The sequence below is a fragment of the Myzus persicae genome, unplaced genomic scaffold (assembly GCF_001856785.1).
Source record: "Myzus persicae strain clone G006 unplaced genomic scaffold, MPER_G0061.0, whole genome shotgun sequence".
Classification (NCBI taxonomy): domain Eukaryota; kingdom Metazoa; phylum Arthropoda; class Insecta; order Hemiptera; family Aphididae; genus Myzus; species Myzus persicae.
The window spans coordinates 80,553-108,447 of record NW_019102309.1 but is presented as its reverse complement, the minus strand read 5'-3'; the positions used below and the strand labels follow the sequence as shown (position 1 = coordinate 108,447).

Here is a 27,895-nt window from a genome sequence, read left to right as displayed (position 1 = left end):
ACATAATACGTTATTACTTATTATATAAATTATCATGTTACCATATACCAATGCATTAGTTTTAAAATAAGTAGGTTGTAGGTTGTTAAGTTGTAACGTAAATGTTTAAAACTAAAGATTAAAATTAGGAAAAATTCAACATAATATTATGGGCAGTTATTTACAGTGATATTACAATATAGTGACGTCCAGGGAGGAGAGGTGGTTTTTATTAAAATACTTAATTGGTTACACATGTTTGTGATTAAATATGTTAACATTTTATATTTTATTTAGAGGAATGATTTGAGAGGTCTGAGTTGTGTGTGTGTAGGGAGGTAGGGGGGCTTTGCATCAAATAATATGCATCAATATTGAACTGCGTTCCTGCAGGTACATAATATTATGTACATAGATTTCAAGCGATGCACTCGGATGGAGTTTGACATATTATATTGTACACTACAGTACCACACGCTACATATTATACTCAAACGGTCATCTACTGGTTAATACATGAAACGTACTGCAGTTGAATTGGTGGGTGGAAGGGTGTTCCTGGGTTATAGGTTGATTATGTGCACGAATAAATATGTTTTCATACAGATGGTAGAAGTAGGTAATGTCCGAACGGACGTTTCTAAATTTTTCGGATTGGCCCAGATCGGATGAGGGACGTCGGCGGGACACAGGTAGAGGATAGGTATCTATATACTACCTACATACAATATAAGTGCGCGCATCATCGATTGCATCCGACAAGTATACAACATAAGCATAGATTATTATAGTATAATATACCTATATGAACTATGAAGTCGGGTCGAGCTGCGTGCGCCTCGTGCTCCCGATTCGCGCGACACGCGAAAGCATCTATTGGGGGGGGGGGGAAATACCTCGAGGAGGTAGATGAGGGAGGGGATGTGTGTGGGCCACGGGAGAAAAAACATGATCCTCCGGCCGTCGTGCTCCTGTGCGGACGACGATAGTAATAATAATATAACCTTGGCCCATTTCGCACGGCCAAGACCGTGTTGTCGGCCGAGGGGGAAATTCGGTCGCCGGTGAGACTGCGGGTCGTGTACCGGGCCGGGTACCCGTTTGACGGTGGCTGACCGCTACGCAGCGCTCCAGTCGTCCGTATCGATCGGGGGGCCTCTACTCCCCTCCGAGTCACCGATACAAGCGTTCCCACCAAGCGGAAAGCGAGCGCCGACAACCTGTTCCGGGCACGGCTGCGAGGCGAATGGCTCAATGGCTAGACGTGATCATTGTCGTCGGTCCGCCGCTTGACGCTTCCGTCCGTCACACAGTACGCGGTACGCACAGCAAAACCGCGATTCGCCGTCGTAGTGCACGACTGCCACTAGTGCCCAGTGCAACGTGCCTGTGTGCCAGCGTACTCCGCTCAGAACGTGATTGCGACGACGGTCACCACGCGCCATTGCAGTAGTAGTAAATAGTAATAGTGTTTGAAAACCGGCAGGACGTTATTTTTAACACGTCCATCGATTTCAGTTTACGACACAGTTTTTTCGTTACTAATATAAAGCAATTTAATATTGATACTAGGCGGTGTTGTTGTTATTGTAAAAATAAAAATATTAATCCGTCGGCCCCCGCATGGTGTCCGCTAGAGTGCGTGTAATATAATTCCTTTGTTTACCTGTTCGCTATCCTCTGCCGACCCTGCAGGCCGGAGCCCTCAACAGCTGATATCCCAGGAGTTTGTATCAATGTTTTGCCATTGTACCAAATAATAATATTCGAAAATAATAATTTAAAACAATAAAACACGCACGCACTCGCTAAACCTGCGCTCCGACATCCGTCCAACGGTCGCGGTCTCCTCCGACCCCTCTCCCGCCCCCCGGTCCGCATACTCCTCGTGAGTTGCAACTCTTAGGCAGACAACTCGAACTCGACGTGGGTCCGATATGTGTTCGCGAGTGTAACGACCGACGGGGATACCCGCGAGTATAATATCGTAGCGCGCCGCGCGCGTGTTGTGTTCGCCGGCCACGATGTCCGGTGGAGGCCGGTGGGTCGTATGCGTGGCCCTGCTGTTGCAGTTAGCCGCGCGGTCCGAGGGCAACTGGCTCAAGAACTTCGCCAAGCCAAAACCGCAGCTCAGGCTCATGGAAGGCGTCACCGAACATCTGCACAACGTCATGCCGTACGAACAGGTGCAGTTCAGCAGCCCTAACGTGTCCACGGCGTACATCAGCACCACCAAGTTCCAGGCGGCTGGCATGGGACATTTGTACTTCATCACCAACAAGTTTATCCAGTACATACTGAGCGACCAGGCTTTCCCTGAAGGTACCGTTTACTTATAGCGTAGCCGCTTTAATATTAGTAAAGCCGGGATCACACTACGGGTGTCGTGTACAGTAGTTGTGTTCAGATCTACCTTTTCAACGTGTGAGTGGGTAACTCGATATCGATATTATGTGGCCCACCTACATACCTACTTATAAAACAGCACGGCCCGACGGTTGTGTGAACCCAGCTTGACTGTTTGTCTATTCTGTTTGCTGGCACTTGAGAGAATTTGTTCAAGCACATAATATTTTAAAACATTTTTAAAAAGTTAAGCGATACTTGGTATATATTCTGGATGTACACACGGTCGATTGATCTGTGCAAACTGTAGTCGTGTACTTGTCTGTAGCGTAATGTAGTAACCTTTTTATTTTTACAAGTGGGGGGTAAGATAGATCTTCCAAAAATAACTAACCAATGGTCAATGAAAACCTACAACATTACCAACGGAATAACATTTTTACGTTTATTTATACTAATTAATATTATATTGTAGAGTAATATTAATAACGATTGTGTAGGGTAGGAACAGTATTTTATTTGTCTTGAGCCTCATTGATTACTTGTATTCTGCAAAATAACTTCAAGTATTTATTTTATTCACAGTTTCTTGGTGTATATTAGATACCTCAATAACCTAAATAGTTTATTTTGATATGTAAGTAGGTGGTTGTTAGGACGGTTTAAAGGTTACAGTTTCTTATTGTACATATTATCAAAAAATGTAAAAGTACCTATCTTATTAGATATTTATCTAACAAAGTGACAGACGACATTCTAGTATTTCATTAGATACATTAAATATGATTCATTTGATTTTAAGTGTCTAGTTATTGAATAATTAATAGTATAAAGTTATTTTTTACTTACTTTCAAGTTTCAAGCCCACGTTTTAGACCTAGGTACCTAGATGAAATATTGTATTAAAATGGTTAAAATTTACTAGAAGGTAATTTATTGATCTTATTATGTTTAAAACTGTATACTGTATAGAAATGTGATGTAATATATTATCTAAATTTGAATGATAAAAAATAATATTGAATATTTATTACTCGTTTATTATAGTATATAGGTATATTGTTAGTAAGTACCTAAGTACCTAATACTAATATTATCATTTTTTATTAACTCCCCGGAACAGAAATAATTGAAGTATGATAGTATCAGTTTACATAATATTAATTTTATGGTTGAGAAGTTACTATGGTCGTCTGAACCAGACCTTGGCATTTTTTTTTCTTTAATAACTTCTACAAATCAAAATCATTATTTTAATGATTACTTAGGTATACTTTGTATTAAAATCTATTAATTTATCTATTAAACGAGTAGGTAAATTTAATTAAAATTTAAAAAAAATTGATATGTTGGTAACGTTTTTAAACTAGGTATGTATTACTAATAATTTAGTCCAATGAAAAAAAAGTTTATTTAATTATTTTGGCACTTATTGATGAATCATAGTAAAAGTAGGTTAGGTAGGTTTAATGTTTATTTATTATATTATTTAGGTATGTAGTTGCTTTTTTTAGTAACTATGATATTTGGTACAATAGCTAAGTTTTTAAATAAAATGTATAATTAAATGTAATTAAAAATGATCATTTTGTGTACTTAAACCTACTTTTTAGACTTTCGACGTCTGATTATTAATCTATTTAATTTTATATTAACTATGAATAGGTACATATATAATTTTTACTATACACGATTTAGCAATAAGTTGCTAATTATGTATTATACTTACAAATTCTGTACACCGTAATCTATGTTTTTAAAAGCCGAATATTATGTAAATAATATTATGAATTTCCATTCAATTAAGATGACAATCCTTGACAATTAAATAAAACAATTCAAAATTATTCTAATATTGAAGTATTGATTGCTGACAAATTAATTTGTTCAACATTTTATATCAAGACACGACTGTATATACGTTTTTTTTTTCTGTTTAACCGACAGCGAGGAGGCTCTGTGTAAAAAATTCTACTCCTCTGCCATGAGTATATATATTTAGATTGATCATGTCTATACTCTCTCATCGAATACTATAAAAACCGTTCATAATAAATGGTTTTTAGATTATTATTATCTTCGTTATTATCAGTATAATGTTACAGCCAGTGCATACCTTGTAGCTACAATCTTTAGCGATAGTTGATGCACCTGTCAGTTATTTACTGGCTATAAAATCATTAAGTACTAATGCTACCAGTTTAATACTGCATATTAATAGTAGGTATACCAATATTCAATTCTTATATCAGTGTCCACTGACCAGTAATTTATTACAAACAGCAGTTATTAGTGAATTAAACTTATAACTCATGAGTTGGTATTGGAATGGAATAAAAATTATTCAAATAATTAAAAATGTGATTTTAGTATTTATATTTTATGGAAAAAAAATTTTTTTTTTTAATCTTCTAAATAAGTATAATACAATTCAAAATACAATTTTTTTTTTTATCTACATTATACAAACTGAATAGGTATTATAGTATTAATAGTATTTGTCTTATTACTAATTTTACAATATAATGTTGGCTTTTTTACTATGAGCATTTTAAATTTAAATAACAATTTAACAAATAATAATTTAAAATTTATTTCAACATATATTTGTGTAGATACTGCCCACATTAAAGAATTGTTTCCATCTATATTCTATACTATTTAATTAGCCATAATATATAAATGGTATTATTTTATACATTAAAAAACAATTGATCAACTAACATAATAACAAAAATTAACCTACCAAAAGAATTCACAAAATTATAATAATAGTTATAATACAATAGTTTTTATTTAGGTAACTTTATTTTTTTCTATAGGTATCAATAATATAATATGATAATATTTTTTTTAATGAAATTTTAATTTTTATCAGAAAAAACCATCATACCCATCATAGCCATTAAGTATGCTGTGGATAAAAAGTTTGAACTAAAATTATTATACTTATTTATTGTTTGATTTTGTTGTTGGGGTGGTTTTGATACCCCAGTACTACGCCTTATTGCTTTTAACCATTTTGAATACCGATTTTTTTGTTCTTCTTCTGTTGTCGTTGGTTTTAATATGTTAAGTGACCACTGATGACTTCCTAGTACAATATTTATTACTCTTGCAGCTGCTTTAGCTGAACCATATATAGCCATGTCGTCTGTCATTTGTGAGCTCATTACTTCTACTCCCAAAATATCAGCTTGATAACTTAATATATTATTGTAAATAGAATAAAGACCATCTACAAACAACTGAGATGGAACTATATTTGTATCTTTTTCAAATGCAACACATACATCTTTCGTATGAAAGCAAAATGCTTCTAATGCAGCTCGAATTATATGTTTTTTGTTAGTAAAATGAGTCATACCACATATAATACCTCTGGCATCTGGTTTCCAGTGTGGTGCTGCTAATCCATTAAAAGCAGGTACAAAATATACATCACTTACGTCTATGTTTAATGATTCTATTTCTGCATCATTGTCTACAATTTTCATATTATTCTTCAGCCATTCTATCGCTTTTCCACCAACTGATGTCCAACCTTCAAAAGCATAAACTGCTGGTTCTTTATCAATTTTGTAGGCTACTGTTGTAATTAATCCATTATTAGATCTTTTAAATTCGGTTCCTATTATACAAGACACTGTACAACTATCTCCATAATTACTCATTATCTGACCAGGTTTATCGAAATGTAATCCATACAAAGCAGCTTGATGATCAGCAAATATTGATCCAATTGATATACCTTTTAAAGGTGTTTCTTCTATAGTTCCATAGTGTTCAGAAGAACTTTTAATTGTTGGTAACAAAGAAATTGGAACATCAAAAACTCGACAGGCATCTGGAGACCACTCCAAAGTTTTTAAATTCATTAATAATGTCCTAGAAGCATTGGTAACGTCCGTCACATAAAGATTACCCTTAGTAAGCTTCCAAACTATCCAAGTATCTAATGTTCCAAATTTAATATTCTTCATAGTAGTAGGTTGTTTTATAATATGTGTATTATTAATTATCCATTTTAATTTAATTCCACTGAACATTGATGTTACTTTTGAACCAGTTGCGTCTTCGATATCATCAAGTTCTTTTGGACAATTTGATATACAGTCCTGAATGATTGTGTCTGTACGAGTATCAGTGTAATGAATTGCATTACAGAGCGGTTTACTTGATTCTAAATCCCATGCTAATACAGTATCTCTTTCATTTATAATCCCAATTATCTTAATGTTGTCTTTAGATAAATTTTTTAATTCTAGCTTAACTATTACCTCATTAATGGTAGTACACAATGCATTCCAAATATTTTCTGCATCTACTTCAACCCAACCAGGGTATGGTTTTATTAGTTCGATAGGCCTGTATGAATCCAACACAATATTTCCATTATGGTTGAGTATGGAGAATTTGACAATTTCGGATTCAACATCAATTACTCCAATTAATTGTTCATTCGTCATTTTGGCTGTGTGAGATGAATTAGATGATGTCTTGTTCTATGCTCAAATGTTGACTGCACTCCACAAATGTTTGTATCAATATTATATAGTTACACTTTTCAACTGATTATACGGATACAGCTGATATCTATCCACTAATGGGTTGAATAGGTCGAATTGTGCAATATTATTTATATATTTCGCTAGTTATCAATGCTATACCCTATTTGTTTGATTGCTTTATATTGAACTTTTTTAATTTATATTTATGAACTTTAGACTTTCATTAAAACAGAAAACAAGAATTAACAATTTTTTAAATAACTCTAATAAAATAAACACTATTATGAAATGATGATATACCCTGATATCGTTGTTTTAATGTTCTGTGATATTAGTAATACTAGAGAATATAAATTATATCTGAAGGCTGGACTGTCTGTGCTTCAGTGTATTGGTGATTTCCAAAATGCAATCATCTACAAGGACGGACCTATATCGAATATTTATTTAACTACGAAATATTTAACACAATATCAATTAAATTTCTCATAAAATACTAATAAATAGTAAATACATTAAATCGATAAGTAGTGGGTAGTGGGTTGAAATGTCTTGTGATAAAGTGTGTATGTTGATAAGGGCTCTGCACATAAATTGCTTAAATATAACCACAGAACATCAATACAAATAAAAAAATTACTAATCAATTTTCATAAACAAAACTTATTATCAGACTGCGGATAAATTTTATCAGTAATGATGAATGATAATGATCCACTGGAAATGTATTATATTATTTTGCCACGTCTGAATGAAATATTTTGAATGATGACGGAAGAACGTCATCAGTTTCGTACAAATCCGACTTATTGTGTCTACAGTATACGCTTGCTGGTAACACTGCAAGGAAAATAATCCACAACACCGTAGAATATAGACACACCAACCTTTGCGTTTGCTGTTTGAACTTTGATTGTGTCTTCATAGGTTGTATAAAAAAGTTATAATATGTCCATTTTGTTGTTATTTGTCCGAAAGCAATAAGGATAACCGAATTTCGATGATTTAGATGTTACGGTATTGTTTGAAATAAGATAGGTACCTAATAATAATAAACCTTTGAATTTACATCAGATGTTGCCATTATGATTAAAAAACGGCCGTCCACCAATTTTAAAATGCCCAATTAAATTGAATTTCATATGTTATGGAGTACTATTTGGAAGAATATAGTGGATTCGTTCTCTATATTCGACGTCCTGTATGGCTGTATATTATAATATACAATTTTAACGGAAAAAAGCCGGACAGGATATGGTGAACGGGTATTGGGCATTGGTCCCGCTTCGCTCACCTCGCCACAGTATCGTGCATTCATGATGTATTATTATCGACTAAAAAAATTGAAAGCAATGATGCAAATCACCGAGTTTGAGAAACAATTCGGTAAGCTCGATAAAGTTTAAATCCGTGCTTGTTCTTGACATTTGAAAGATAAAAAAATAGTAACAAATATTTAACATATCATTGTGAGTTGTCTGTACTCTAACTTACAGTTTACTCTCTGTGAAATTAAGAAAATTGAATAATTGCCTCATTCAGGTGTTCTAAATTTTTATTGATTTTTCTTCTTATACAGAAGGCTGTGTAAGACTTTTGCCACACGGAAAAAACTAAATTATAAAATCAAAACAATCATCATTTATAATAAGGTACACCAAACAATATAAATTACAATCAAATTAATTTTAAAAATAGAACATGGTATACAACAGTATGTTCAAAAAATATTTCAAACTGAAACAACTTGTGTAAAGCTAATTAAGAAGATGTCGGCTCATTTTTTTCTCTGACCCACGTCCAACATAGCAAGTTTTACGTTCTCAATAATAATTTCTAAAATTATGGTGAAATGACCTCTTATAAAATTTAAAGGTAAGATTATTATATAGGATGCCCTATTATTAAGTGTATTCTATAGGCTTTTTATTTTATATTAATTTTAAAGCGAGTTATGAGTATTTTAATATGTATGAACAATGTACAACAACGTAAATGAACATACTTGAGTTAAAGAGAGAAAAAAATGTGTTGACATCTTCTTAATGCTTTAAAAATGTAAAAGGAAAAAGGTAGTAATAATTGTAATTAGTTTTATTAAAATGCTAGTTTAGTAAAATATCAATAGATATTGTCTCAGCGTAACTAACGTAACAAATAGCAAACTTACGTTCGGAATTTACTGTGTTTTTTATATTAAGAGTGAACTGATCTTGACTATTATCAAATTATAAGATAAGATTATTATCGAGGACTCTGCTTAGGAGTTTTTTTATTTTTAATTTTAAAGCACGTTCTGACCATTTTAAAATTGTTAACTTTTTTTATAAATGTTCAATATACGCAATTCGTTATATTTTCTTCCTGAAATAACCAATAAAAACTGGATTAGCTGTTTTAAGGATATAAATAGGTACACGATCATTAGAACGGCTGTATTGTGCTTTATAATAATACAATAAAATATTGTAATATAGGTAATATTAATATTTATTACGTTTTATTATAAAATAGGTTCTATTATATAATAGTATTATATTATTTATATGAATATTATAAACTTGTAACTTATAACCCTAGATGGTAATTAATATTACACTATTACGTCTCACTATAGTCATTCATAAACAAATTGATCGTCTAAAATTTGTTTTATTTTTCGAGTTAAATATTAATATTATACAAATAACAATATGGGTTTCTAATCTACTATTTTATTAATTTATTAATTTATTGTGCGTATTTATACAAATAAATACAATTTGTTTACGTCATGCATAAGGCATAGAGGTCCCTATTTCACGTGTATATTTTAATTACATAATAAATACACGTGTTTTGAAGAAAACTATGTTTAAGTTAAAGCCCGTGTAAATAAAATACATGGGAAATTGAACATTATACTCCTTGTACCCGTTGTATTGCATCCCGTTTGCCCCCTGTGTACCGGTGTATCAAATATTAATTGCGTTCATATTTATATAGTGTATATGCATTTCCGGTTTTATTTCTTTATAATGCATTATTCTCTAAATTTTTATTTTTGTTTTCTTCTAATAAATAAAGCTGCTTAAATACGACAATGTTACAAATCAACAAAGTTGAGAAAAAATAAAAATAATCTAACAAATCACCATAATTATAAAATTACTGGACAAGCTACAGAAAAAAAACATAATAGTTATAAAAAATAAAAGTAAACTAACATCTTTAATTTACAATCTTTATATTTATAATAACTATTTTGGTATAAAAATAATATAAAAAATTGTACATTTATAGTGTCGTTTATAGTTAACATAGCTTCTCTTGGCAGTATCGACATGACGATACTCCGTCCGTGAAGAAACAATGTTCTGAGCTGACCTCACTAACAGTGCTTGGTATACATAAATATTGTTTTGCCGTTTGAATTCGAGCTACTTAATTCTTCATGTTATTTCCACCTCCAAAATTAGTAGAAATCAAATCTTTGCTGTAGCTCCACCAAATAATTTTGGTACTGCTCCGAACCATATTTTATATTAGTTATTTATGTCCATATGTATCTAAAACAATATAACATTTTTTTATAGTCCTCCCATATTGTTTTATATAACTTTTTAACGATTTTTTTTATATGACTTACTACCTCGTGTTTTAATTTTTGTATCTATAGCAACTTAACTTGCAGTAGATAACGAATACAATTTAATACATTTTTAATACATTTTTAGCTTAAGATTATAGTTAAAAGTTAATTAAAATATTTAATTGTAGTCTGTTGGACATTTTTGTGCATACCCTTGATGATATACGAGCTAAAACGGGGACTAAAACGAAATCAGACATCAGTCCCCTTCAACATAATTGTAACCAATTTAGACTGTAGTCGAATTTAATTTATTATGAGTGTAATAAATTTATATACAATTATGCTTATGAATTATGTCAATTGTGATAATTACTATACTCTTCAGTTATTTTTTGTTTATTTGGTTTTTGAAAATTACTATCAATATATAAATGTTAAATTAACACTCACAGATTATACCTAAAATTAAACTAAAAAAAAAAATGGTTAAAAATGTTAATAACAAATTATTTATAACTTTTTAATCAGAAATCAGTTCACTCTAATATGAAACTTAATTATACAAATTTGGTAAATCTGGTAATCTGAATGCAGATTTGCTATGCTGTATAGTTTTTAGACGGATGCAACACGTACGGATATGAAATCATCTTAAACGATTATTTTATATTTTATAAATTATGGTATAAACTAATATGACGTCATACGCTCAAATTCAGTTATACATCCAAATGTGTAATAAATTATTGTAAATGTAATAATTTAAACTTGAGACCTAAATAATAAAAGTAAGTGAAATTCTCATTATTGTTTCCTAAAACTCGCGTATTTTCACACGCTGAGTATATACTGACAATGCGAATGATGATGACTAATGATTATACGTTTTGTTCCAATCTGTTAATGATAAGCAACAGGCCAGTAGTAAAAATATTGCGTTGTCACAGATTTACACAAGACTCTGGTACATTTTCTATGTCAAGAATAGGGTTTGTTTATTTTTACTTTTACTAGAATTAGCACAGTGCATTTAACTGGGCATGCTAATAAATTGTCATTGTAATTTTTCGATTTTAATCGAAATATTACGTTCGTTTGCTTTCAGAATTATTGTCACACAAGTAAGTACCTAAAGAATAGAATCCAAATTATTTAATATTTTGTTTGCAAATTGTTATTCAAATCAATAATAGTTTCCTTATTTATGCATATGAATAAGATAGATTTAGATAATTCATCTATTCGAGTTATCTGTTTCCTATTATATTCTCGATGATGTTGAACAATAATTAAATAATGATACACGTTCCCGGGTTTGTTCCCTGTAATCGATTAATTTAATTATTAGTTATTACACATTAAGCCCGGGAATATGACTACTGTTTTCTGTTCTTGTACTATCATATACTATAACTTTTTAATAGCTTTTTTTTCTCTTATTTTACATTGTACCAGTAGTTAATTTGTTCAGTATCGGTAGCGCGTATATTTAGAAAACCGGATTTTGCCCGACACTACCAATTTATAACGGCAGACAACCATAATAATATTATACACTTGACATGTTATTTTTTGTCTCGTTTATCAATTGAACTCGTTTAACGAAAGAAAATCACGTACGGTACCAGCTGCAGCAGCCGTCACTGTTCGCTGTGCAAACTACATAGCAATATAATCGCCCGATTTTTTCCGCGTATATAACACCACCGAGAACAAAAACCAATATCTATGCAACATGCCATTTTCTATTTGTTTTTCATTTTGTCCCACTAAAGTCGTGTGACACCGCGAACAATTGTTTCGGTACAACATATATCATTACAAATATTACCATGTACAACCTAGTACCTACATATTGCGATACATATTCGGATATTTTTTATATTCATCCACTTTGTTCGTGTCTATTGTCATAAAAACGTATCAAAAATATCGAAAAGTCGTGTTATGTTCTCTTTGATGTTTTTCTAGTTTAATCCATTCAACCCATCCCTTTTTATATATGAAACGTTTATTAACGACATGTTATCAAATAGATCCTAGGTACTAGGTAGGTATTTTTTACTGTATTTACAGTTTATAATGGAGTATAGATGGTATCCATCATATAATTAAAAATAAAACTTATGACTTAAACGTTTATACAATAAACATAAACCTATAAACTATATAGGTTAATGTTTATGACAATTTGATTCCTACCGTCATGACCTACTTGTTGGTATAGTGTAATTATTATAAACTTAAAAGACCACAACAAAATCTCTACAAATCAATATTATGTTTTTGTATTTGTGTATAAATTACATGGTGATTGTCCTAAAAAATATTTTTAATGCTATTACTATAGAGTATAGACGGAACTACTTATATTGTTATATTTTCTGCCGTTTTACTTAACATTGTGTCATTAGTTCATTACCATACGGATGAATGTTGCTCGTTTACTTGGTTAACCTTTCAAATATGAACTCTAAAGATGAATGATAAGCCTATTTTTTTTCCTTCAACATATTTTATTTGTGCTGTATGGTGCGAGTTTGTGGATTTTGACCGTATAGTGAAATAAGCAATAGGTATGTAGCTTTTTTTTATTTGAACATATTTTACGTATGCTATGTTAAATTTGTGTATGCGTGTATGAGTTTGTGGATTTTGACCGTAGTAAAATAATCTATGTAGCTTGGCGGTGACTGTACATAATATTTTACTACATGGTATAGAATAGAAAAGACTGGCCTGTACTTGTAACGGGTCGTTGGAGTTATCAAATGACTCATCGGGTATAACGAACTCCATTTCTTTGTATCGCACTGGGACTGGGCAATCCTAATAGTAATAATAATGGTACTTACCATTATTATTACTATTGCAATCTTTATAATACATATTTACATATTGCGCCAAACCGTGTTACCTTTTTAAAATAATTACAATTGTTTCTTAAATGTTCCATTTCGATAATATACATGATAGGTATCATTTTATCATCCATCGCAATCATAATTATTCATAATGGTCATAATAATATTATCGTTGTTTATTTAAGTCAACAAATTTAAAACTAACAAATCAGCATTACAAAAAAATATATGATTTTATTTGGAAAGTATTAAAACGTGTAGTTTATATGATTTAAGTTTTTAAAATTAAATTTGTGGTCTATTCCCATTGGATCTGAATGACAAACGCGATTCATGCAAATTTGGTACACACGTAATATCCCCGTGACCTATGTTTTTCCAATATGCCGATTCATTTTAAAAGGTATTGTCTATATTTTTGTATATATAGGTACATGTCCTTGCCATTGATCTTAACGGTGAATACCTAAAATATAGTATCAGATAAATATTTTTTTATAATCCAATGTCGATGATCAATATTACGGATAACAGCATTTTTTAATTATATGTTTTATTTCTTGATAAAAATGATACAGACTTGTTTTCAAACAAACTGCTATACTAATACTCATAATTCTATAATAATTTATTAGTATAATATCACTATTTAGTATATTATGCACAATCATCTTTAGCGTGTATTTATTTTTAATTTTTTTAGTACGCACCCACGTCATGTACAAATATTTTGTATTTTTTTATTGGTAACAGACATTATATTGTATATTATAGTAATTTTTTTAACAATTTATTGTAATAATTTCTAAAAGTTATTTCTATTAGACTATACTATTTGTACGTTGAAATTATAATCGAACTGATGGTAGAACAATATCATGGGATTTGGCTTACTCAAATTTAATTCAAACTAGTTTAGTAGTTTGTATTTCAATAAAATAAATATTATGACTCATTTAAATGTTTTCATATTGCCATGACTAAAGCTTGAAAACCGCATTTCGAATCATGATGCAATATAAAATGCTATTCTTCATACGTCCGAATGATGTTCATATTTGTGTATCGTTATAATAAAAGTAAGGTGGTAAATAAGGTAATCAGTAATCACTATTGGGTAATATACTTGTGTGAATCCAACATAATAATATACACAAATTGTAATGAACGATATTATTATTTTGTTACACGAAAATATAGATAGTTATAAATTAAGCTATACGATATTTATTTAAATGAGAGTAAACTATTAACATAGTAACAACTATTACATAACTAGGTATTAACCATCATAACAATGTATACATTTTGCTGCTTGCTGAGAATAACTGAATATTTTTTACACAATCATAAAATACAAATAATATTACTTTAAAATCTATTTAATGCAAAGATTTATAAATTAAAATTTTTGTAGAATCTGTAAAAGAAACTAATTATGATAAGAATTTACTAGTATGTAGTAAAACAATTTGTTGATAAATTAATAAAAATGAAACAATAAATATTGAGATGTCTGAAATTAAATTAAATTGTATTTATAAAACTAATCAAATTACTTATTAACTATTTGAGTTGGTTTTGTAATTGTTTAAACTAAAAATCCATAAATCATTCTTAATTTATTACTTAAAATTTACAATAAATTTTTTAATTCCATATATAAGACCACATATATAGTTTAAATCTCTTATAGAAATTATAATACCTTATGGAACTATTTATGTAAATACTGTCATTTGTATCTTGGTATTTGTGTTACATAACTAGAATACCTATTATAGACAATAGTTATTATTTATTACAATATAAATATAAAAAACAAACTTTTAAAGTATTATTTGATTCTTGTTTTAAAAATAAACCTTGATAAATTATACGGAGATTAGATATCAATATTATTTAACAAACAAAGACGTTTTCGCATTGAATAGTTTGAAGTCCATTCTCGTCACCGTTGACATTAGAATATTATACCCGACTTTTAAATGTTATTACTTATTACAATTTCGAAAAAATACTCAGAGGCGATGTACGTATGTTTACAATTGTATGCCCAGAGGTCAGATGAGGATTAATTATTGCGGGTCACATCACATAGACATTATATCTTCAGGGTGAATTTTTGTTTTCTAGTGCGCTCAACAATCGTTTCCTCTTTCGTTTTTTTTCTCTTGGTAATTATGTATTTATTTTTTTATCAAATAATTTATAAAACCTTTTTAGCGTGTATTGTTGAGGAGTTCAAGTACCTTTCTGGGCGGAATAGTTTTCTCACTTGCTGGCGCGGCGGTGGTAATTTTTTTTTCATCGTGGCGTTAAAACGTGCGTTGCCAATTTACCCGTGACTGTTATTTGCATGACAAAATAACGTAATTTTCGAATGGATAATTCAGTTAATTGTATGTTGTTGTTTTTTTTCGGTGCACAATCTCTCGTACACACAAACGCTCCGACACCTCACCACAGGCATTCTGTGTATAGGAGGTTAGATTGGGCAGTTCGTCTAACTTATATACATAATATAATATATATATATATATCATATGGGTATAGAAAGTATAAATATTTACATAGTTGTAGATGGGCGGTTAAAAGTTATGTATATATTGACTCAGGTGATTGATCGTATAATAACGATATGCCCAGCGTTCCCGGGAAAATCGATTTTCTGTACCTGCAGTATGTGTTGTGCGTATCAACTTTCACGATTGCACTTGCGGTAGTGGTGTGCCCTCGACCGCGGGAACAAAGTGTTTAATCGATCTGATCGTCGTATTATTATATATGATGTCAGTGATACGCGTGGGAGTGGAGGGTTTTAAGTGTATCGATTTCCTCCCCCCCCCCCCCCACACACACACACACATCCTGAAATATTATTCTCGATTCGAATTATCAATTATTGGGCTATACAATACATTGTTGTGGTACCTGGAAAATATCAAATTTACAGTTATCGTTAACTGCAGTTTATATTATACAGTTACAATATTATATCTGAATACAGAATAACCGTGTTATCAATTTTTGTAATGACCTGCACGGCTTGGATGGGCGGTCGCCACTGAGTTTTTTTAAAAGATAGTAATGGCCATTGAGTAATAATTTATTATTAACTGTATAGTATTTTCGTATTTACTACGGCAGCTATTTAAAAGTGTGGCAGTAAATAATAAATATAAGTATTTACAATATATTATAGATACCTTTATCGGCTTTTGGGTGGGTGGATGGAATAATACATTTTCCCCGAAAAATGTCAAGTTCCCCAATCCTCAAGTTATGAATTATGATTCGCCATATTCCCACCATAAACATACAAGTAATTGAAAGTTTATGCCTATGCTACCCACAGCCGATATCATAAGGCAGAGGGACGATCGGATTATCGTCTGATAATTTATAGCAAATTGAAAATATTTATTTAACTACATAACTATATAAGAATGCCACTGAAATAATTGTTTAACATTGCAAATTTACTTATAGTGGCTCACATTTAGTTTTCTTAGTTTTAATATTTGAGTGGATTGCCCTATATAACAAACTTATAACTTGCTTTGAGGTTAAAAATATTTCGAAACATTCTACTGATACATTTCATAATAGGTCAAGTATCTATATTAAAATTACAAATTTACTTTCTAAATACAAGTATCGATCAGGTTCAATTGATTAACGTATTTAATGCTGCAGGGCAACACAATATATTATATTTAAATAATATTTAAATTTAGAGTCTAATATTCTTATAATAGGTATCTATATAATATATAATTTTAATATTTTAAAAATGCCACTAAGGAACGACACAGTTTTCCCATGTTATAAAATATTTATACTGAATACTGTGATCTATAAACTATCCATCTTCTGCACGGATACTGATAAAAAATCAATTTTGGTGCGCAAGTCGTCAGGAAAATTAAGAATAAACCCGAAGAGAGTAGAGGACTGTCGGAGAATCGTATCGTTACTGCAGGGTAATTCAATAAACATGCAACCCGATTGTATTTTTCATTTATATCTATGCGTTAGTGCAAAATGTCACGAGTTTAATCTTTTTAGTGTACGTTAAGGCAATATTTTCGAATACATTTAAGAAGTGGCGGTACTAAATTTGTATTCAAATGAGAACCCCCACGTTAAATTATAATAGGCTTATTATAGACAGATAATTATTTTGTATTCAAAACGGATTTCGAATTGGTTTCTGAGTTTATGTACTAATATTGTGACTAATTAGCCGATAGCATACAATTATCCACGTGATAATAGGTTCGAAATATATAACCTAAAGTCAAACACGTTCCTTAAACAATTTTTACTAACTTTATAATGATTATATTGATTAATGTATTTGATTAATGTCATTCATGCCTGAAATTATATTATGTTATGTTTGTGCATTGCTATAGTTAGTTGCGTAAATAATTATTGTTCAATGTCGTTATTGAGCTCAGTCGTGAATGAATTCAAATGAAAAATAACACCCATGGCAATCAAACACCAGTAACTACGATATATTGTATATCGATGTAGGTTTATGCGTCGAACCATACATCCTGGATTTTTCGTAAGTCTGTCGCGTACTCGCGTACAAATGTACAATAATATGATGACGTGTGTGTTGTTTATGTGGTGTGACAAAACGAGAGTAAAATAAAATAATGAGCCTTGCGCGTTCGTTGCAAGGTTAAGGCATTTGGTATTCTGCTCCGTTGTATGGGATTTGTGCGTTAATCGTAATCGTATTACTCCTATATTATTATGATATCATCACTCCTTTAGTAGTACAAAAAGTATCATTGAAAATCTGTACTTTAGATAGGTTTATTTAAAATTTCCAAAAATCATAATATGAAATACCTTCATTTACAATTAAATCAAAACACTGGGGTGAGCAAACTTGGTGAATAATTTTATTAATATGTATTATCTAAACCGACAAAATTTTATTACGTAGAATTAGGATACTTATCATTATATCAAAATATTTCGTCTAAACTCTAGTACTTAGGATTGTACGGAACTATTTAGTCCAAAAAAATCAGATTTGAACAATACTGGCGGTTCAAGGTTTACTAAAATAAACAAAACATGTGTATAATTATCATACTCGTTGTTAAAACGATTACAAATTAGTGTGTTCTAGGTTATTTCATTTGAATTGTCATGTAAAATTATTTTAATGACAATTTAATTATTTGATGGTCTATAAAATAGGTATCCCAAGTCATAAAGAAATGAGGCATTTTTTATAATTATTTTGCAGCGAGCAATACGTATTTCAATTTAAATGCGCAATAGCATCAAACTACGTTATTCAAAGTATTTAAGTGTTTTAATTATAAATTACAGAAAAACAAATATAGTTGTGTAGATTACACTAAATTATACAAAAACAGTGTTTCAAATAGTTCTACAAATGTCTGCAACATTAAATATAAAATATCATTAGTCGTTCGTGCATACTCATTAATCATTATATTTGTGGCTGACCCTAGTTACTATAGGTAGGGTCAAACCTAACCAGTGGGGCAATCATAAGATTTTTACTATTAAAAAAAAATATTAAGTTTTTTATAATGAAATTACAATTTCAAAACGTACTTCCTTGAAATGAGGAATCTCCATACTACGTTTTGTGGATAAAATATTTGAATGTAGACTAGGACGATAAGTGTGAAAAACACATTATAGGACGAACAACAAAATGCCATTAATATATAGTGCCAGTGTCGAGTTTAACAGTTTGACGATCCATATTGTTCAGTGTATATTGTTTTTAATATTATGACGAAATTCAAAACCTACGTGTTAACAATATTACATCATATTAAACATTTAGCTTTTTAGTAATATTGTGTTGTTGTTTTTTATTTTCAGGATTCATTGATGTCGAAGGTGATAATACAATTCAGATAGATTATTTATCTCACGAATGGCCGATATTGGTAAGCCATTACTGGGCAAGTGCTACCGTCTTGGTTGCTGGATTGGTGTTTGCTGTTTTAATGCCATTAATTGGTCTGACGTTATGCTGTTGTCGTTGTACTGGAGGTTGTGGCTCCCGGTCTCAACCCTTTGACGCCAAATACGATTCTTGCAAGAGACAGTTTTATGGCATGATACTAGCTGGGCTTACTATACTAATATCGTGAGTCTGCATACTTTATGCCTATATAATTTTCTTAGTATTATTTTTCATCACCCCGGATTGCTAATGCGAAATTTTATACGTATATATTAATTGTATATTTAGTATATTGTGGTCAAACTCAATAAGCATACCCATCACGTCATATTGTTTTAGATTCTCAGAGTTGCTCTGTATGTGTTGACATTATAACAATGTGTATCACTATGATGATAGTTGCATCTTCAACATCGATGGTGATTTCTGGTAGTAAATTGGTCTAGACGGTACTTAGTATTCAAAAATTAAACAACACAGTACTTAAAAAAAAAAAAAATGGAAAACATTAATTTTGACATAAGCAAAGTAGTTGTAGTTCAAAAATGAATAACTGTAGATACTTAAATTGTTTACCAAATTTATATTCATATAAATATTTGCTAGACGTGATACAAATTTCAAAATATCAAAATATTTTGGCCCTGAACTATTTATAGATGTTTGAAATTTTTTACTTTCTTAGTTTATTTTCGATTTATGTATGATATAGTTTTTGCTTGCGAGTAAAAAGAATTGTACAAGATACCTTATTAAATAATCTTGGGATGATAAAACATCGCTAATACAGTATACTTATTTAATAAGCATTTTAGATGAAATTTTTACGAAATTCGTCATTTAGGTATATTGTTGAAATTCAAAAGTTATGAGTCGTAGTAACTTGAAATTTATCACTATTTCTTCTATCATATTTTTCTAGTCACTGGGAAATGATGAAAATATTCAGAAAATTGTAATCTATTTATGTTATTTTGACATTATTGAATTTATTTACTTTTTTTGTCTATAAACGTTAATAAAAAAATGTATGCTTGGCTTAAAAACGGTTGGAAATTAAATACAAGATTTCGATTAGGAGATAAGTTCTTCTTACAATAGTTTAAAAATATGGAAAATAAACAGCCATATTTTTTTAAAAAGCATTCGAGTTTAAATTCGGCATATTCACAAAAAATTTAAAATTTAAAATTGTAGTGTGTTTGTTCATTTTTAACTAACAATAATCAAAGTCAATGATTTATAATAGTTAATAATACTTTTACCACTAATATACTTAATTATAGATGTACCTAAACTATTATTACTTATCTAATTTAAATACTTTCATACTCAATCATTAATAAACTAATTTTGTTTTAGATTTGGCGTTGTTTGTACATTTGTGAGTAATGAATATTTAGAAGACGGTGTTAAAGAGTTACCAACAAATGTTAAGAAATCTTTAAATGATACCAGACTATTTATAAATAATACAAAAAAAGTAAGAAATACATTGTAATTCTTCTAAAAAAATATTAAGTATCATATTTATAAATACAGACACACAGTACAACTTCCATACTACACAATCTCATAGGGAAAGAAAAATAATTTGTATTATATAGAATTTAATTAAATATAGTTAAATAAATTTGGTTTGGTTCTCAAACATATTTCGTTAAACAAAAAATTATGTTAAATGGAAGTTTCTCTGTATTATACTTAAATATTTTGTGTGTGTTATGATGTATTGAAATTATATTATATAATAGTTTTTATTTTTAGGAAGTTGATAATCTATTAGTTGTAAACTTTGATGAATTGGAAGAAACACTATCAAATATATTGGAAGGTAAAAAAATTGTTTTATAAAACAATTGAAAAGTAATTACATTTTAGCTATAAAAATAATAAATGTATGTTACAGCTAGTGGTGAAATTGTTAAAAAAAAACTTGGTGAAGTTTCTAAAGCATCAGTTTTATCTAATTTAACTGCTGTTGTAAATGGACTGGGGCTCATTAAACAAGATCTTTCTAATGTAGATTCATTGACTCGTCAATTACAGGAAACAGCTCTGCAATTAGATGCTGGTACAACCCTTTACTATTTAATTATTATCACTTAAAAAAAAGGACCATTGTGAATGATTATTTAATTTATTTAGCTCTAAAGGAATGCCGATCAATTATTATGAAAAAATTGGAGTCATGTCGGTTTGAACGTACTTGTCGTGATATTTTAAATCGGTTTAATATCCAGGATCTTTCTTTAGAAGCCAACTTTAGTCAGGTAACCAAATATGTCAATGTATAAAAATTATTTTTAACTACTAAATGTTCAAATCTTAATTTTGTTTGCTTACCATGGATAGATATTAGACAATGATCTTCCAAAGGTAGGTTATACAATTCTTGGTTTTTTGTTTCTGCTATCGTATGTTTTAGAAATAAAAAAATACTTTATGTATTATTATATAATATTTATTGGCACTAATATAGTTTGAAATTTTACTTAACATTATTGTTAAAACTTAATTAAAAATTTTTTTTTTCTAGTTGCCAAATGTAACAGCTACTTTGAAGAATATATCTGATTTCATTACTGCTGACATTGAAGAAGAGGTAATGAAAGGTCAACAACAGTTTGAGAAGGTGAAAACAATTATACAGAATGCTGTTAATGATAATATCCCAGAAATAAAACTAAATATTCGAAAAGTGGGAAATGCAATCAAAGAAAATTCTGCAAAAGTGGATAGAGTTCTAGATCGTGTAGATGCTACTATTGCTAACTCATATTCCCCGACAGAACAAGGAGAAGGCCTATTAAAAGAATTTTCTCCTTATCGGTAACTAAATTATACCTGTAAAATCATCAATGTATTAAAATTTGTTTTTTTGTAGGTATTATGTTTGTTTGGGTGTAGCAATTACACTGTTTTTGATTTTGATTTGTCTAACTCTTGGATTATTCTGTGGATTTTGTGGTAGTCGACCAGAAGGTGGATATCATCATGATGATTGTTGCAATAAAGGAACAGGCGCTTCATATTTGATGATGTATGTCTCCTTAATTATATTTATGTATCACAATAAGTATATTAATTGTCTTAAAATTGTGCTTTACAGGGCTGTATGGTTAATGTTTTTATCATCTGCATTCTTGATGATCATCGCTTTGTTTTATTTTGTTACTGGTGTAACTACAGATCGTATTGTATGTGAACCATTGCAAAACCCTACACCTTCAAGAGTCTTAAACATAGTAAATCGTTTGTACGATGTATCTGCGATACATAAATTAGATACTCAACAACAACCTTATGTAAGACCAACACCAAGCAATACTGATTTTAATATTAGTTCTATAATTCGGTAAATATCACTAATAAGTAATAACTAATTAATATATATTTGAGTACTGTAACATTTTAATAATAATGTTCTTTATTTACAGAGATTGCCATCGTAACATGAGTTTATTCCAAGTTTTAAAAATGGAGAGACTTATTGATCTGAACAAAGTTTTAGATTATCCCACTTCTTTTGGAATTTATGAACATATTGATCAATTAGTATCAAAAATAAAATTAGAAGGAGAAATAGTAATCTTGACTCCTGAGGCAGAGAAACAATTAATAAAATTATCTAAATCTCCTCTATCCAGTATTAATTTTCCAGCATACACTCATGTTGTAAGTTTTCATATAAGTCTCTTTGGTCCTACAATTTAATGTAATAATAATTGTCTGTAAAATTATAGCTTGGTGAGAAAATAACATCAATCGATTTGATTCAACTTGCTGATGCACTCAATCAAACAGCATCTCAATTGCCAATGTCAAAATCAGAAGTATATATTTTGATTTAATGATTCAATTTAATCAAACATTAACTAATCAATCATTAAATTTGTTTAGGTTAAATTTTCACTTACAAATCAAGCAATGTACTTAAAGGTACATCAGGGACAACAAGTGGCATTGATGCTAGATATAAGTCAACGATTAGAATCCACTGCTAATCAACTTCAAGAACATTTACGTTTTAATCATTCTTCATTACGCCATGCTGTTGAACATCTACTAATTGAGGTTGAACAAGCTCAAAAGTATTTATACAATGAAGGGCCAACAATAGTGACCAAAGTAAGTTATGCAGACTATGCTTGACTACTGCTGTATAAACTGCTATACAAACATATTTAATTCTAATAAAACACCCACAAATACTAAGCTATAAATATTATTGTTATTAGTAGTAATATGATGTTGTAATGTTTTACAGCTTGCAAAAGAATTCGGAGAAGAATTTAACAAACACATAGATCAATATTTACAAAGAATCGTAAACCAAATTAGAGAAGATGTTGGTAAATGCTGGCCTATGTCACAGGCTTATAATGCTACTATTGTTGCTGGATGCCAAAAAATACTTAATCCTTATGTGAGTATATAACTATGCTCACTTGAAATTTTTATTTATGGACAACTAAATAAAATGTATGGTCTTAAATAATACTATTTCACTATTCGGTGTAATAGTATAATATTAAATTTCTCGGCACAATAAATCTCAATAAAAAGATTTTTTGTATTTTGAAAGAACTTTTTAAACGGACTTATATGCTTTTATAAACTTAAGATTCATATGGTCTAGAAATGAAAATTATTGTACATTTTTTTTTGCATAAGACAATAAGTCACACAATATGATAGTTAACATCATTTTATGCTTGTTAATCCCATCTAAACGTAGTATATTAATCAAACATAATATATAATAGTCAAATCTATCTTTGAAATCAATTTTATCAAGTAGGTATTAAAAATATTAGTGTAAATGAATTAATGGATAATATAGAATACAAAAAAAACTGTAGCTAAAATTAAAAAAAGTACTATATTATAATATATGAATAATTTTTCCTTAAAATTGTTTTATAAATTAAACCAAAATACATATTTAATACTGGAATGTGAGTTCAAAATTCTAAATCAAACATATGAAAATATGCATTAAAAAATATCATTCAGTAATCCAGGAACGTATCTTAAACTTGTTGAAAATTTAATAATCCAGAAATAAATATGCAAATACATTCAAATCTGCTATCTAGACATGTGCAAATTATCTATAGTTTGTTGTGACCAGTTTAAATATTTACATTTAATATGAATACATAATTCATATTTAATATTAGAGTTCATTTGCCTGTTAATAATCTTCTTGAAGTGTAAACTGTCACTGATAAACAATTAAATTGTTAAGCGATTTCACTGTGAATAATTATTCAAACCAAATTTAAATATTGATAATATTATTTATTTATTTCAATATTTTAGAATGGTTTTTGGATGAGTGTCGGCATTTGTTCAATTCTCTTCATGCCCATTATAATCCTTTGTGTGAAATTGGCTTCTCTCTATCAGAAATCAGATCCTTATCCAGGGCCATTAGTTGAAGCGTGAGTATTGATGTTGTTTCTATGAACTTGTTTTAATTGTAATTCATGTTTGTTTTTATATTATAGAGAGTACTTATATGATGCATACACAGACCGTGAAAATATTCCATTAGCAAGGTAAAGTATTTTATTTTAGTACCTTGTTTTTATTTTTAAATTTTCTTATTACCTATATTTTGTATTAAGAAATATATTATTGTATATTTAGTTCCAATAACAAGAAAAAAAACGCACGGAATAAACCACGTAAAAAAGTGACTACTGCTCCAAGTGGAAATCGATCATCAAATATACCTATAGGCTATGAGAATATGTCCAACCCAGAAATTGCTGTTAACACATCAGCTAACGAGAGTCGTCATCCTGGACATGGTGGTTCAGTTGATTATAGTGCACATCTTGGACGAGCAAATATTGTAGTGCCAACTACAAGCCCTTCGGGTGTTCTACCTGAAGTACAACCAAAGTATGTTATATTGTAAAATATTCTGTTAAATTGTTTTAAGTAACAAATTATAACAAAAAATATATAATTATAAATAAATTTAATATGTAACATAAAATATTATTATGCTTGTATTTGTTAAGACAACAAGACAAGATGTCTTACAAACATGACAAGACATTTAAATTCAAAGCAAATCGATACAGTTTTATTATTAATACTATTAAAGTAAATTGACCCATTACAAATTAAATATTGTTGTTTTTTTAGCTTCTTATAAAAACTGATAGCTGGACAATTAATACAAATATTACATAACACAAGTCAGAACTCATAACAATATTACATTGTAGTGTTGTACACAATAATAAATTATAGTTTTAGTGATTATAGTTGAAAATAATGCTAATGGAGAAATTATAAGCGTTGGTAATGGAGGTATAATAATTGTAAGATTGTTAAACAAAATGAGACAAGGTTATGTAGTGTCCCTAGCAGCAATAAGTAAATTTAGAGAAAAGAAAGTTAATGGTCTGTTCATGAGTTATATTAAAAATTAATTGTGATATAAAATATTAAAAATCCATACTGGAGTTGAATTTTAGTTTTTTAATTCTTCTGCGTATTTATATTTGGGTTATAAGCTTAAAATATTAGTAATATTACAATTTAACAATGCTTCTCGTGCTGCAATAAAAGTAATGTGAAAAAAACCGACAGATAAACTAAAAACTGTATTGATTGTGTGAAACATAAATCTACTTTGTTGTGCATAAATAAGATAAATACAACATGCAATATTGAATAGTTTAATGTATTTAATAATTTATATTAAGTATTTCAATACCATTAGTATTTGACCCTAATTGTAAATTGTAATCTTGTAGCCACAATACGTTAAATACGTAAAGCTGTTTGACTACACTATGTATGTAACAACTAATATCAGTGTATGTCTTTTTGATAATAACTTTCCAATAATAAGTTGCATTAATTATTTATGTAATTATATTTTAAGGCCTACCTGGGACTTCCCAAATGGTGGACCACCTCATTATCAAAATCCGATCTCATCTGAATATGAACGCCCACCGCCATATTACTATCCTGGCCCTTCTGGACCACCAGGGTAAGTAATTAATTTTACTTTTCACTATTTTGTACTGTATATAAAATAGATGAAACTGGACAGTAATAAAAAATATTTTGATTTTTTCCACAATTTGTCTCTTAGCCCATTTGAGCTAACAACAGAACATAATTGCTCTTTGCATCTCCAAATTTCGGTTAAACTGTGAATACATATTAATTGAAAACCCTTATGGATGCACAAACTAAGCGCCACTTTTTACAATTATTCAAATATAGTTTGACTGTAAGAGTTACCAGTTCAAAAGGTTTATAATAGCTATTTACTATTTTGTCAACCAAGCATATTATTAGACAAGCTTACTTAAGTAATATCATAGCTTTAAAGTTATAATGCTAAAAAAATACTGCTAAAGTACTGCCTTTTGTGTGTCTTTCTGGTGTATCTGCCATAGAAGTACCAAACATTCAAAATTTAAATACTAAAAAGTATTTGCATAAAATACATCATTCGATTCCAAGCAGATAGTCAACAGTAAGTGATATACAATATGGGTCATTGGCTTAATTGACAAAGTATTTATCATAAGATACTGATAATGACACTTGAATAATATGTGTCTGATTAAAAAGAACATCCTTTGATTGTATTTTCCAATATTCTAGTTTAAAGATTTTTGTCCAATTGATATAAAAATACTTTTTCCTTTTTAATTAAAAATGTATCAAAAAATGTATCCATTTTAGTTCATGAATAGACCCAATTTATATCTAGGATATGATCTAGAAATATATTTTTTTAATTTAATATTACTATTATAATTGTTATAATATAAATATATATTTTTTTTTAATTACAGAGCTCCGCCTGAATCTCAGTCGTCATAAACTCATCAATTATACAAAACTTAATCCATTACAATAATAACCTTTTAAATTGAGAACTGACTACAATTGAAAAGTTGTGACCCTATTTTTGTTTAATGTAAAATTAAAAGTACCTAGTTGACTTGAACATTGATTCCAAATGTATTAATCTAGTTGATTGCTCTCTTTATCATTAAAATAAGATTGTTTTGTTAAATACAAAAATATATTAAAATTAAAATAAAACAATTTTACTTTGCCATTGCGCTCAAAGAAAAAAGAACACATCTATATTGTATCATTCCTTCATAATACTGCCTTATTTATTCATTGTGATCAATTATTTTTTTTATGTTTAGTAAATAAAATTTTTTTATTCCCAGTTAAGTTATCATGTAGTTCGAAATTTGTTATTTAAAGACTAGATAATAGCTCATAGATACATTCTTATGTTTCAATTTGCCTTCTAAAATTCCTTGTAAATATAAATAGATTAACACATTCAGCAATTTCTTATTTTTTTGTAAATATTTTAATTATTTAACCAATACAACTAAGAAAAAATAGATTTAATGCGATTAGTCTTTAAAAATAATGTTCAGTTTAAATCTGAACATCATTTTTCAACACAAAATTGTTAATTATACTATATTTTTTTTATTATTTTTGTGGCAATATAATGTTAAACTAGTCATTGTGTGACAGATGAACATCAGATTATGACGTAGACTGTATAGATCTTACAAATGAGTACTGCTATTATTTTTCTCAGCTGTTTTTAACTATAAAT

At 29.4% G+C, this 27,895-nt stretch overlaps 2 protein-coding genes across 4 annotated transcripts; one reads left to right on the top strand and one right to left on the bottom strand.

Annotated features, from left to right (window-relative positions):
- The first annotated feature begins 1,196 nt into the window (after positions 1-1,196).
- Positions 1,197-27,818, top strand: LOC111031859 (prominin-like protein). Of its 3 annotated transcripts, XM_022311966.1 has the most exons (19): positions 1,199-2,301; positions 19,167-19,437; positions 20,617-20,737; positions 21,022-21,088; positions 21,164-21,328; positions 21,403-21,527; positions 21,610-21,633; positions 21,794-22,086; positions 22,142-22,297; positions 22,367-22,612; positions 22,695-22,932; positions 23,001-23,090; positions 23,158-23,385; positions 23,525-23,683; positions 24,583-24,704; positions 24,771-24,821; positions 24,913-25,170; positions 26,168-26,278; positions 27,099-27,818. In XM_022311966.1, exons 1-19 carry the CDS (start codon positions 2,004-2,006, stop codon positions 27,124-27,126), a joined length of 3,051 nt encoding a protein of 1,016 aa, XP_022167658.1. In that variant the 5' UTR covers positions 1,199-2,003; the 3' UTR covers positions 27,127-27,818. The 3 variants fall into 3 exon arrangements, with proteins under 3 accessions (XP_022167660.1, XP_022167658.1, XP_022167659.1); XM_022311968.1 differs by lacking the exon at positions 26,168-26,278 and having other exon boundaries at positions 1,197-2,301; XM_022311967.1 differs by lacking the exon at positions 21,610-21,633 and having other exon boundaries at positions 1,200-2,301.
- LOC111031860 (glycerol kinase-like) lies at positions 5,110-8,480 on the bottom strand. Its single transcript, XM_022311969.1, has one exon. It carries the CDS (start codon positions 6,792-6,794, stop codon positions 5,190-5,192), a length of 1,605 nt encoding a protein of 534 aa, XP_022167661.1. The 5' UTR covers positions 6,795-8,480; the 3' UTR covers positions 5,110-5,189.
- Positions 27,819-27,895: the final 77 nt, after the last annotated feature.

Excerpts from the sequence above, each read along its gene's own strand:
- LOC111031859 (XM_022311966.1), top strand. The coding sequence starts at position 2,004 with ATGTCCGGTGGAGGCCGGTGGGTCGTATGCGTGGCCCTGCTGTTGCAG. Across the intron at positions 2,302-19,166 it reads CGACCAGGCTTTCCCTGAAG|GATTCATTGATGTCGAAGGT; the intron begins GTACCGTTTACT and ends TTTTATTTTCAG. Across the intron at positions 21,634-21,793 it reads TAGACAATGATCTTCCAAAG|TTGCCAAATGTAACAGCTAC; the intron begins GTAGGTTATACA and ends TTTTTTTTCTAG.
- LOC111031860 (XM_022311969.1), bottom strand. The coding sequence starts at position 6,794 with ATGACGAATGAACAATTAATTGGAGTAATTGATGTTGAATCCGAAATT.